This window comes from Platichthys flesus, chromosome 12 (assembly GCF_949316205.1).
Source record: "Platichthys flesus chromosome 12, fPlaFle2.1, whole genome shotgun sequence".
NCBI classification, from domain to species: Eukaryota; Metazoa; Chordata; class Actinopteri; order Pleuronectiformes; family Pleuronectidae; genus Platichthys; species Platichthys flesus.
This window is the reverse complement of record NC_084956.1, coordinates 8,643,256-8,656,860: the sequence shown is the minus strand read 5'-3', so window position 1 is coordinate 8,656,860 and position 13,605 is coordinate 8,643,256. Positions and strand designations below refer to the sequence as shown.

Here is a 13,605-nt window from a genome sequence, read left to right as displayed (position 1 = left end):
ACACGATGCTTGGAGGTCTCCTGTCTCTCAGCACTGGGATGATCTCTTTATACATGTGGACCTGTTTGTCTTCCTGCCCCTCGCTGTGCACAACAGAGGCGGAGCGTGGAATTTGTTGCTGTGTCTGAGAGCCCAGCACCTATCGTGACGCTTACTGATGAGAACAAGTGAAGATTTGCTCAACCTGCTTAGAATAAAATCACATTCTTGATTTTTCTAAAGTAAATAAATGACTCAAATATCTGTCATTTTGTGAAAATGTAGATATGAGTATTAACTGCCTCATTTCAACAATAACATCTGTGGAATAACAACTGTGACAGTCATCACTTTGATAATACGCTTCATTTATTATGGCTAGGTTTAAAATGCTATTGTTTTCACAGAAAGAAACTAATGAGGCCAAACGAAACTGTCAACATTCATTTTAATCAAAGTTATATTCAGTTTTCTCCAATTAATGCCAACTGTTATGATTAGTTTGTTTAATGTCTTTCATGTAATTGATTATTCTAAAAGAACAACTGTTACAAAACATTGTAAATGGGAAATATCTTTATAAGTATATTAAACCTCAGTGTTCCTCACAATGTGCTGTTTCGTGCGTCTCTGTCTTCATAAACGCCGCCACCCCTCCCTCTCTCCCTCTCTCTCTCTCTCTCTCTCTATAAAGGCTGTTTGGTTATTCCAAGTTTCTTTGACATTCAAGTAGCCTAACTGCCCTTTGGCTGTGAAGACGGTGATTGAAGTCACTTGCGTCGATTAACTACTTCATTTGATCCCTGTGATTGCGGAGGGGGGCAATTATCCTCCACAGTGTGCTTGATTACACCAGTTACGGACATCAATGTGAAGGATATGCAGACCATTAAGGGGTGTGAAAAGTTTACCGAATTAATGGACTTCCGTGGCGAGGCCTTTCAGGCTCGACTGGCACGTTGAGATTAAAGGGGACTCTGATCTGTCCCGCGCCCTGACCCTATGGGATCAGCACCCCCTCCCCTGCAAGAAATGGCCACAGCGTGTGTTTCACCCAAATTTGCCAGCTAAGCTTTTTCATATCTCTTCCACTAAACAGTTGTTTTGTTTCAAGACGGGTCTTTGAGACTCTTCTTTAAGCATTCAAATTATGAAAAAAAAATGAAACAGTATTTTGTGGCATATATGCTTTGTTTTTTTCTGGGAATGGATTAGAGACAACAACAAAAAACATCAAAGTAGACTTCAGAGAGGCTTTACACGTTTATTTATCCACAGTTGCAGGATGTGTGATAAAGCTCTCAGGTGCTGATCTACCTGATGGAAACGAGTCCCTTCAGTTTCCCTCAGAATAAATGTTGGCACTTCGACGTCATCTGCTGGTCATCTGTGGCCCGTGTTTGAGTGCGTGTGTGTGTTTGTGTGTGTTTGGGTGTGTGTTTGTGAATGAAGTGCGTGGTAGACACCTGACAGACACACTGGGGCACTTTTGAATTGCTGCATATCTTTTGAAGTAGCGCTTTTATCTGCACTTTACTAAATGTCAGTGGTGGTAAGGTGAGCCCCTTTGATGCACCCTGATCTCCTTTGATCTGGCAGAAGTGTCACCCTGTTGTTACGGCTGAAGCCATTTCCCTCTGCCCCAAACAGATTTGTTGTGCGAAAAACACCAGAGAAGCTGAATCATCCGCACTTACCGCAAAGTGGATGACATAAACTCGGGAGGAGTGATCATTAGACGTCAGGCAACCTCAGCCAGTTCGCGTCAGCCTGCAGCCAGGTCTGTTTCATACCTGCAGCTCCCTCTTGTGGCACATACGACAAAAACAATCTCACTTGCATTGAATAACTAAGAGACGAACACCACTCAAAAGTATTGTTTTTACTCTATAATTTTAAAAATCTTACACGTGGCACTCTGCAAAATCAATTTACAGCAGGATAAACAACATAACACAAGGCAAATATCAGGTAACATTGCAAGAAGGCGGTCAATATAAGACTCTGAATCAGCGGTTTGTAAAGTGATGACACACATAAGGCTTTGTGATGACATAACCTGCCCTTAATACAGTAAAATACTTTAGGTGTACCTACTGAATTAAGATTCCTTCTCATATGTAGCTCGCCATTAATAGTTTTCATTGATATATGCAATCTTAAATGCAAACATTTAGTTTCTTGGGATGAAACATGAGACGAGTTGTGCTGTTCCACTTTCTTCAAACCAAACCATAAATGGAGAATCTTGATGATGATGATGATGATGATGATGATGATGATGATGATGATGATGATGATGATGATGATGATGATGATGATGATGATGCATTATGATCAGTGCTATCGTACAGTCAAAGATTGTCAACAGGGGTAAACAAGAATATCAACGTCACATTCCCGATACATTCAAAACCGCAAATCATTCCTGCCATCTCTAAATGGTCAGATTTGGTGGAGGGTTGTGGACTGAATCAGATGACGGATGCTCCCTCTGAGCTGGGATTTACGCTTCACTTCATATCAGACCTGCTGGGGTTGGACTTCATATATATGTCACATGACTAGATATGTAGAGAAAAGCATGTCATTGCAGCTCTGTTGGGTATGACGATTATTTTTGTTATTGTTTATAAATGTTCCTGTGAGAGAACTCGTCTGGGGAAAGCAGGACATTTATTTCATACACAATTTATCTCGCCTTCAAATGACTAGAAAATCTTTCCAAGGTGATTGATGTATTTATTAGGTATAACAAAGGATGAGAAGCAGCCATCTAAGAGGACACAAGGTTGTTGAGGTGTATATGTGTTCATGCAGCATCGAAAAGGTCTCGGGATGATCGTTTTTATATGCCATTGGTTTAAGGCACTTACATTACATCTGATTGGGGCGTGAGAGGTGATGAGCTGGGTGAGAGATCGGGATAGTGATCGAATCTGTGAGTTTCAGAAAATATAATCTCATTTTGTTTTGCCGCCTGCCTCCAGGAGACGCGTTATAATCTCTATGACATGTTTTTAAGTTAAGCTAAGGTCGCAGTAAGATGATGCGAATGTGGTCAATGTTGCCTTCAAAGACAAGGATGGTTTAAACCTGTTTAAAAAACCTTGAAAAACACCACTTAGCACAATGCAACATGGCGTCAAGTGATACCAAACAAATTCGTCACTCAAGTTTACAAATCGACACAAGTCTCCAATTTTCTAAAGAAGGATAGTCAAGTACGTTTACAAAGAAACCAAGCACAAAGGAAAATCACTATACAAAAAAACAATAACCAGTACTGTCGCGTCACCAATTGCTTATTATAATTAAATCATTAACAGCACCAAAGACATTGAAACCATGTTCACAGTTATATCAGAACTATACAGGAGCAAACAGAGAACGTCCCGTTTGGTTGGATGGGAAGAGGCATTCGGGTGATAAAAAAAAGAAAAAAAAAAGAAATTAAGAAGTACGTTGGTAGAGAAGCTTTATATATGTGATTAAAAGCATATTAAAGAAAAGTGTGACTTCATCTACTGACGCTTGAACTAAGCTCTAACTGGTGATTTTCTCAGTTAATGGTCTTAAGTGCATAATGACAGATTGTTTCATGGAAATACTAATTGACATTTCAAGTGTGTCGGTGTGTGATTCATTAGAATTGGAGCAGGGCACTTGAAGAGTCACGTCTGGTTCCACTCACTGCACAGTGTTTGTGCTTCTCAGGGTAGGTGTATTCTATATAAGAGCTACTAAGTATCTGATTTGTGTAACTTGTAAATTCAAATACTATGTACCGTACATACTGTGTCCTATGTGGATTTGAGTAGAAGAGAATCAGCGACATTCAGAATAGTCTTGGGCACTTGATGCCGGGTTTACTTGCAAACCGTGGATCTCCGAAGAGGATTTGAACCTGTATCGAGCGGGCGCGTGTCAAAAACCAGGGAACGACTACAGTAACATGTTATAACCTCCCAAAGTCCAACCACATATTTCGCCAAATAGAACACAGAGAAAGAAAATTCAATCATCAGCCTCCTCTCTTGTTCAGCTGTCCATCATTACACTTTTCTCTCTCTTATTCATCGTAGAACTTAGACAGACTACCAAACATTCATTCACCCATTAAACACCTTTCCACGTTACATAGGAAACTCTGGCTCCATTATCAGCCTCTGTCGTGTTGTGTGTACGTGTGTATCCCTGCACTTTCGTCGCCGTTTGCCTTCGGAGCCGAGCGTAAGACAACACTTGAGAAGTGCTACAGCAGTCCCATTATAAATGCTTGATCCAGAGCCACAGTGAAATAAAGGCATATCGGTGACCCAGAAGGTTTGCCATCCATCTGTCCTCCTTCTTTTTCATATCCTCTCTTTCATTTGAATGCAGTTTCTTTTTTTTTTTTACTACACAGCCATGTCCTCAGGATGGCCTCGGAGCCAACAAAAGACAAGTTCCTTTTGGTTTTAAAGAGGAGAGGACGACTTCAAAAATCAACATCCCAGCCCGAGTTGTCGTCAGGAGGCGGGTCCTCGTTGTCCTCCGGGAAGCTGTCAAAGTTACTTGTGTCGACTGCTGATGTGACCTGTTGGAAAGACAATTAAAATTAATTCACAATAAGATGAAACAAACACAAAAACTTAAAACAATAAATTGATTTTGAATAAGAGATTCTGCAGAATCAAGTTAACTATTCGGGTCCAAAGAGTGACTGTCGTCACAGTTTCTGTTACAATCTGTTCAAAAACCTAAAACTGATCACAATACGGTGTTTGTCCTTTAAAAGAGAAAGAGCTTCAGCTTCACCAACTAATCTAGAAAAGCCATTTTGTATAAGCAGTCATATGTGCTGATAAATAGTAGTTTGATATTTTCAAATTATTTTTTTTTAAATTATTCTCGTCTTTTTATTTTCTTAAAATTGAATTTTCTGAAGGATTCAACACAGAAGAGGAAATACAGCAGTTTTCAGACATGGAGTCTGTAAAATTGACGTCATCAACGAGCCTACCTCTACACATAATCCTGAGGTATTCTCACAATGGCTCACTCGTACTTTTACCACAGTTGTTACTGGGAATCTGGCAGGAAAAAGTGACTCGGACATTTGCATTTGCACGTACAGCTTCTCTATACAAAGCAGTCCACACTTACATTAGGGATAATAGGAGGAGTCAATGTCCCCTTCTTCAAGCCCTCCCAGTTAAAGCCCTCAAACCATCTAAAAGTAAAAAAACAAAACAGAATTCATATTAAGTTAATAATTATGTTTCATGCACAGTTGTAAAAAATAAATTACTCAGAATATGAATTTATGAGAATGCTTACTTGTGCTTTTGGATGTCTTTGACACCGTTTTTCAAGTTTCCCAGTCTTTCAGAAGGATTATCCCTGTGATTAAAAATAAAAGAAAACCACAATGATTCAGCAAATAAGAGCATTTTAAAATAATGACTCTGTCTTTAACTGCCAGAGGCACCAACACTCACCTGCATAGCTTTTTGATTAGGTTGGCAGCATTTTTGGTAATTTTCTTTGGAAATTCGATCATGTCAATGCCTCTCAGGATGATGTTGTATGTTTTCATGGGATCAGGGCCAGAGAATGGAGGGCTACATGAAAGAGGCAAGCATATTGTATGGATCATTTTCTCCTAACGTGACTTTAATTAAAGCCATTAAACTGTTTACTTGTGTACCGACGTGTTACGTTAGAATTCGTCACTTGTTTTCAAGAAATTCTCCAAAGTTTCCAAATACAGTTTCTCATTTATTGATGTTTCCTTCGCTGTACATGGCAACTTGCTGAATTCATGCCAATGCCAAGGATGACTTAATGAATGAGTTTTCATAGACGTGCCCGGGCTTGTGTGTACCTTCCAGTTAGGAGCTCAAACATGAGGATTCCTAGGGACCAGTAGTCAGCTGAGATGTCGTGGCCCTTGTTCAGGATAATTTCTGGTGCTACATATTCTGGCGTCCCGCAGAACGTCCACGTCTTCTTCCCAAACCCAATCTTCTTGGCAAAACCGAAGTCCACCTGAAGAAAAGAAAGAATGTGAATGAATGCAAACATTGCAAATCAACTTGGTCCTTTATTGGCCCACAAGTTAAAATAAAGGAGAAGCTGGAAATAGTGTACTTTTTTCAATGTTACACCTTTTCACTTAATGCTTTGGCATGATGGATAGGAGTTAATATATACAGCGTGTTTATAATACTTCAATTATATTGTAATTTATTGCAAACATTTCAAATCTCATCCTTCAATGTAGCACCAAAACAAAGGATGAGATTTACAGATATAAACTGAGAAAACACACAATGAGTTTCAGATTTTCTTTTGGGTCCTTTACCGGGTTGGGTAACATGCAAAAAGTTGTGTAATGGGTAAATATAAGTGAGTAAAACACTGTGGGGGCAGCGGGGGAGAACTTAAGTAGTTATTTTTCTTGAGAAATCAGGGAATAAAAAGGATTGTGCAGAACTTTAAACTTCCAAATCAGCTTACATGAAGCCTGTCCGCCACAAGGGATGTTTTTTATTGTGAAAGCCTAGAATGTTTAACCAAAGGCGACGGATCGGGTCGCATGAAATTTGTTAACAAGTCTGGCCTGGGCCTGTATTTGGCTTGGAGATGATTGCGGGTAAGGGGTCGGAGCTTTGCGGGTGCGGGTCCTTGTGGGACTCTGTTCTCAAGTGGATCTCTTACCAGTTTGGCATATCCCCTGTGGTCCAATATAAGGTTCTCTGGTTTGAGGTCTCTGTAGATGATTCCTTTGGAATGCAGGTAAGCGAAGGCCTCCGACACACAAGCCGTGTAAAACCTAGTGGTGGAGTCCTCAAATGAACCCCTGGAAACACAGCAGGACAATAGAGCTGTGAATAAACAGGGATGTAGTTTCTTAGAACGACCAGAAGATGGTTCAGTCTCCTCATTTATCAGAACAAAGTACGTTTGGTGTAAGTTCAATCAGGAAGACTTTCTCTATGTTCATCCATTCACAATTCTCTCTCACTCCCTTCCTCTTCCCATCAGCAGACTGCGTTTGCACTGCTCCAGGCAGATGTGTCATTGCTGCTTCTTTAGGTCTGTTCTCCTCTCCGTCGCTGTCAGCTTTCATTTCAGTGACTCGCTGCGGCCCTCCTCCTCCTCCTCCCCCAGTCGCCTCCAGTCCCCATTTCCAGTGAGTTCAGCTGAGTCCACTCATCACCTCATTCAGATCCTCAACATTCAGCCTCAACTCCTTACAACCATGATGACTTCTCTAGGGGTCTATGTGCTAAATGGACTCCCATTTTTTATCACATCACTTATCATCACTCATATTGTGCACAGCAATAAATGTTTTCAATCCATGTCTGAAATGGTTTTTGGAAAAATAAGAAAACTCATGTCTTAAATATACTGCTGCTCCACATGTCGTGTTTAGATAAAATGCAATTCATGTTGAGGAAAATGTGGGATATATATTTAGATAAATGAAAAACGCAAAGGGGAAAGAACTTTGGGATGAGTTGGACTAAATTTTCTCCGATTGCATAGCTCAGAACCTTGTAGAACAACACAGTTCGGACACAGAGATATGACACAGTTCAATTCTATCTCTCCTGGTGTGACGGCGCTCACCTGTCTCGAAGAATGGTCCATAGCTCTCCTCCTAAACACGCTTCCATCAACATGTAGAGGTACTTGCTGTCCTTGAAGGTTCTATAGAGTCTGAAAACACAAGAGAGGACGTTATCTTCAAACAGCCGTCAGAGGAAAGAATAGGAAGAAGTGCAGCTAATCAATGAGGGGACTTAATGCAAGCTTTCTGCAGTATACAAGAAGGTAACACACTTTGCATACTGTGGGTCACCAGAATCACAGGCATGCAGACAAGCACTCCTACTCACATTCACTCCAATATACCTGGCTTACATGTGGAGTGAATATTTATTAGTGTGACAGAAAAAATACAAACTCCACAGAGAAAACCTCGGTAACGAAGCTCACATCCTTCTGGCTCCGAGGTAATAAAGCAGTGATCCTTATGTGACGTGTGTAGTATAGACTGTAGATCATTTATGTTGCATTTCAGTGAGGCATACCGAACAATGAAGTCAGAGTGGGCCTCCTGCATGATGAGCTTCTCTGAGCGAATGTGCTCCTGCTGTCTCGTATCGACAATGTGCCTCTTCTTCAGGATCTTCATGGCGAAGGTTTTGTTCTCGTCGCTCTTGAGCTGAACCTGCGAGTGACAAGGAAAAGGAAGAAATTCAAATACCGAGGTCACCATGCACAGTAACCTGAGCAGCGTGTCAGGCAATAAACACTGCCTCCTACCAGCTCCACACGTCCGAAGCCACCGACCCCCAAGGTGTCAATGATGTTGAAGTCAGGCAGGTTGAGGTTGAAGAAAAAGGCGTTTTCTGCTTCATACCTGAGGAGCCGGGAACAGATTAGAGATGAGATGAAGCATGAAAGAGGAGATAATCCACTTCCAACTACAACCTCTCCACTGAGCACATTTTGTTTGCAAATCAATTCACAGTAATCTATCAAGGATGTTATTGGGGATTTGGAGGGAATAAGATACGAACACTTGAACAGGATGCGCTTGAGTTTAATCCTCTAGCAAACAGCTTTGACTGACTAACTGACGGACTAAGTGTCCCAGTTCTTCTCTGGAAAGAACAACGACGACAATAACTGCTCATTACTGAGCTGGCACATCCCAGCTCGGGCACCCAACACCCCGACATGCCACCGCTGACCTCCACACACTGGCAGCCACGTCCATCCCTTATCCCCAGATGCCTCATGTCTTCACTAGTTATTGTTTGATCCAGACAGAGTTTCATGGACTCAGACTCTGGATCAGTGGGTATAGGACAGATCTGTCCCTGCATGGGCCCTTCTGGGTCACTCAGCAGCAGACTGTTGTTTCGATGTCGGGTCTGTTCTTCCTTCTCACAAAACCAGTACAGCTGTTAGCCAGTAACAGAGATTCATCAAGAACACATCTTTGTTTAAATTAGAGAGCATTTTTCTCTCACGGAGCAGCAGAGATTAAGTCTGTTTACACGAACTACATTAAACAATGACTCATCTTTTGAGCCAGATTTGAATTCGACGACTTCCTTTCCTTCAGTTGAGACCTGGAATGTGACTTTCACTCCATAAAATCCACCAGATACAACAGCTACAATTTAAGCCGGAACAGTAAAACCTTTTCCCTGAACTGCATGCCAGTGGGCATTATGGGTGGCACGTGTTGGCAGGTTACTGCGAGAAGTGTTTCTCAGAAACACGAGGTTACCAGGACAGCCACTGTTTATTTGTATGTGAATATAGTCACTTCTACTATCATGTGAGATTCTCGAGTGATCCTTTCTTCTTTCCTGTTCCTCCATTATCTGGACGTCAGCCCAGAATACGCTCACTGTAATTCACAAAATGTACTCTGCTTGAGAAAAGGGCGGAGGGAAGTAACTGAGAGGACGTGAACCACCGGGTGTGGGACAGGATTATCATTCAGGTCAAGGTGACCGACACGTGCAGGTGCAGGGATTTGTAAGAGCACACGCAGGCAAAATCTATGAGGTGTGGACATGTGTTAGGGTCCTGTTAATGAAGGAGGTCTGTCATGATACAAAGGGATCAGTGGATCATTTTACATTATGAAGGTCTCAAAAGGGGTTTAAGAGTAATCCTGGTATTTGGACAGCAGATGGCAGCAGTGCTCCATTACGCATTTCAAGGTAAGCTTTCGAAGAACAATTCCATGTCATTCAGAGCCCAACCACAAAAGGAAAATATTGTATTACTATAATAATAACCGTTCTGATTTCATGCTAAAAAGCTAAACCCTTTCGATCACACTGTGTCTTCACCAAATACGCATACAGTCAGCTCTCAACGTCAATACTTGGAGGCAATTTGTACAGCAGCTCCAACTCAAACACTCCCATTCCTTTTTTTTCCAGAAAGCAGCACTTGCCTGTATCCGAGGAAGAAACACTAGATGTTGGGAACAGGAATATGACACTGCTGAGCATACCCAGTGGGATTGGAGCAATACATCCACCTGAAATAGACGTCTCAACCACGACCTTGAACGAAACCTACCACAGAGCCGAGCTGTAACGCAAACCTTGGTAATTTTATATACTAACAGCTCCTTGAAGCCACTTATAAGAGCTGGAAATAACATGTTAACTTATAACTGTTACGTGGCAAATCCATTACTAGTACTGCAACCCAAAGTGCCCCTTTGTGGGTCAAGTAGTACCCCAGTGGGTGATAATCTGTATCAGTAAACGGATGAGATCATATGAAATGATGCAATCCCCGCGTGTCTTAATGTGTATGCGTGTGTATGTGATAGTGTGTGTGTTTGTGTGTCTGTGTGAGTGCTATTATCCTCATTTCCTTTGCTCCGGTTCTTCTTGGTCTCGCCTGACTCGAGGGACAGGAGAAGAAACAATCTCTGACCTTAAAGCCGAGGCTCTCTAAATGTCACGTTTGTTTACCAGTAATTCTTGCCTATTGACCTCCCACCCCTCAAGAGGCGGGGAACTGAGTCATAAAGGGTCAAATATTTTTCATCAATCTTCAATCATAAGGTATTTTCTTCAATTTTTAACGTATTTATTCTCAATATGAAGCATTTGAAAGTTTCATACATTTTCTTGGCTTTTTATGGCAGTTTGAATGAGAAAAAAATGTAATCACCAAACTAGAATGGCCTTCAGAAGAGCTCATACTTCCACCAAGGCCCAGCAGTTCCCTTAAATTCAATCAAGCTGCACCAAATTGCACAAGCTCATAGATATCAGTCCCTTAAATATACATGATTTCATTTCTCTGTAGCATATCTGCATTATTTCTTGAGAAATTCATGAAAAGGATGAAAAAACGTGCAATATTAAAGAAAAGTTAATGAAAATGAAAAGAATGGAATCCACTCCTAAAGTTATTAGGTCATATCCCACGCCTCCACCAAGTTTCGAGAAAATTGCTTTGGCTGTTTTTGCGGCATCCTGCTGAGGGTCAGACGAACAGCAATGAAAACATAAGCTTCTTGGCTGAGATAATAAAGACAACGGAAACCAGACAGCCGCTTTTGGCCGATGAGAGGATGGTTTAAATTACCCCAGAAAAGAGAGTTATTTTAAAGATTATTTTCAAAGCATCTGACACGTTTATAAGAGTCAACAGTAGAGATGACAGGACATGAGGATGATAGATGATGAATTCAAACCAGGTACCAGGTAACTAATAGACCAGATAGAAGCTGTTTAATGTGGTTGGAAATAGAAGTTGATCCTTACAATAGAGATTTATGTATTTGCTCTACTTTGTGCAGTGTGTAGCTCCTCCTGCAGAAGGAAGTGTCGGCCTGATCAAAGTATGCTCATCGCTCATCGCACAAAGGTAGTGTTTGAAGAACAGACCTGTCCAACTCACAGGGAGCAGCTGTATAGTTACTGTGCAGCTGTTTATACGCCGTGACCAATTAGAGATAGTTTCCATCACCATGGGACCCTGACTCAGGATTTCCCTCTCAAAGAAAATGTGCTCTACTGGGTAGGGAGGGCCAGCAAACACACACAAATACACACACGTAGGGGAGAAGCCACTTTAATCATAATGAAAACAGCTTTCATGTGACAGATTTTAGAGCGCAGTGGGAGAGAGTGGCTCTATTTTAAGGGAAAGTTCCGTAGAGACCAGGCCTGATGACAAGGTTATAAATTATAGTCATGCAAAAGCATTATATGCTGTTCATCTGCATAAAATCAATCTTAAACTAGCGTCCCTATGGGCCAACGTGGGAAGGAACGGGGTCATGAATGCTCACTGCAGGTCTCTCCATCACACACATCTGCTGGAGGAGCACTCGTCTGTGCTGCTGAGCTGTAGGGGGGGAGGGGGGGGGGGGTCACCTAGCCAAGGCTAAATGCCAGGGGCAAGCCACTGAGCCTCCGTCTAACACAGTAACTCGTTTGACGCTCTACTCCTCGCTGACTAAATGCCACTGACTTTGTAAAGATGACTGACACTCCGAGCAGTCAGCTTGACATCCAAAGCACTGGACAGAGGTTTTGTCTGCTCTGTCACCCGTCTTGTTCTCTCCATGGCTCTCTTCACACCTCCCATCCATCTACATCCCTCTCTCTCCCTTGTCTGCGGTGTTAAGCGGCTCCTACTCTCTCGCCCCCTCTAATCTGTCATTACTGGGTTCCTGTGTCTCCTCAGTCAGACTCGTAACACGGCACAGAGCGAGCGAGGTCTCAGCTTGTGTCACCTCGTGGCCGTCTGAACCCTGGAGATGCCCGACTCAAAGCCAAGGTGTCCTGTGCTTCCTACGCTGCTCTGCTCTTGTTTCCATAGCGACGATAAATAGAGTACAAGTTTAATTCCTCCAGAAATAGAGGCCGAGGTCAGAGACTCTACTTTCTGGCCTCCCACCCGGGTATTGTCTTGTTATGTAACGGACCTAAAGGCGCAGTGCATTAAGGGCTAAAACACTCTGCAGCTGTCGGGTCATCACAAATACGATGAAAGGCTGCTTTTTCAGGTGAAAATGAATTAGTGTTAAAGTAATTGCTCAAAACCACAAATAAAGAAAACTAGAAATGACGCTTCAAGCACAAAGCAATGAGACACATTTGTATAGATGGTATATTCATTAATTCATGCACAACAATTCTAATTGTCCTACTTGGCTTTGGCGTCAGCATCCTCGAGACCTTTACTGGACACGTCCTCCAAACCTCCGATCAGGTGCTTGAATGAACTGCAACAAAGACGGCAAAGGTTGAAAAGGCACACAATAACAAAAACTGTTTGAAAACCATTAAGTTCACAAATCGGCAATCAAACCAGCTCTGATCTAAAGTACACTCAATGAACCAAGGGGCTTATGGTTAGAGGTAATAAAAGCCGTTTGTAAACTGCAGGAGACCGAAGCTGCTGCAATACATGGCCAGACTGTCATAAAACCCACTGCCAGTTACTATTAAATATTCATCAGTCTGCTTTTAGAGACAAGCCTCTGAAAATCACTGAGAACAGGCGAGAAGACTGAGCTACCCAGAGGTGTAAAACTGGGACTGTGGGACATTTGGAGACAAATGTAATGTCGGCACATTAACATTTTTAATAAATTAATTATAGAACAGAAAAGACACAGTGTGAGTCACTGTAAAATAATCATTGGTAATATTTTCTTCTAAGTAAAGAAATGGTCTTTGTCAGTAAAATGCCTAATAATAAATCAAACTACTCTGGTAATTATCATTAACGTGACTGCTGTTGCTACGGAAGTTGAAGAAAGATCGTGCTGGGATGTTCTCTGCAGAATAACAAGTTACAGTTTCATGGGGAGATGTGCGACACGGAAAAAAATCACATCTGCGTTTGGCTCATTTCTCTCTCAAGTATGGCTGCCTATGCTAAAGGCTCCTGGAGTAACAACAATCCGAGGGTTTTCATGCATCAAGCTGTCAGCCACAAGATACATCTGGTGTTTCCTCCTGTTGAGACCGTAATGCCTGGGAGTTCGGGCGGTTTGCGAGCCGAGCTTTCTTTTAAATGTTCAGACTCCCAGCCGCTTGTTTTTGATTCCCCGTCTCCTCCCTG

The 13,605-nt window shown here is 42.0% G+C and overlaps 1 protein-coding gene across 2 annotated transcripts in view; it reads right to left on the bottom strand.

The window, feature by feature from the left end:
- Positions 1-1,846: 1,846 nt before the first annotated feature.
- LOC133966657 (cGMP-dependent protein kinase 1) overlaps positions 1,847-13,605 on the bottom strand; it is a 78,628-nt gene continuing 66,869 nt past the window's right edge. For both annotated transcript variants that reach the window (XM_062401666.1, XM_062401665.1), the window contains exons 9-18: positions 12,686-12,760; positions 8,302-8,398; positions 8,067-8,206; positions 7,603-7,692; positions 6,685-6,826; positions 5,849-6,012; positions 5,463-5,585; positions 5,302-5,364; positions 5,128-5,194; positions 1,847-4,558 (exon numbers count right to left, since the gene is read on the bottom strand). In XM_062401666.1, the coding sequence (XP_062257650.1) occupies positions 4,460-4,558; positions 5,128-5,194; positions 5,302-5,364; positions 5,463-5,585; positions 5,849-6,012; positions 6,685-6,826; positions 7,603-7,692; positions 8,067-8,206; positions 8,302-8,398; positions 12,686-12,760 (1,060 nt within the window). In that variant the 3' untranslated portion in view covers positions 1,847-4,459. The remainder of the gene's footprint in view (positions 4,559-5,127; positions 5,195-5,301; positions 5,365-5,462; positions 5,586-5,848; positions 6,013-6,684; positions 6,827-7,602; positions 7,693-8,066; positions 8,207-8,301; positions 8,399-12,685; positions 12,761-13,605) is intronic.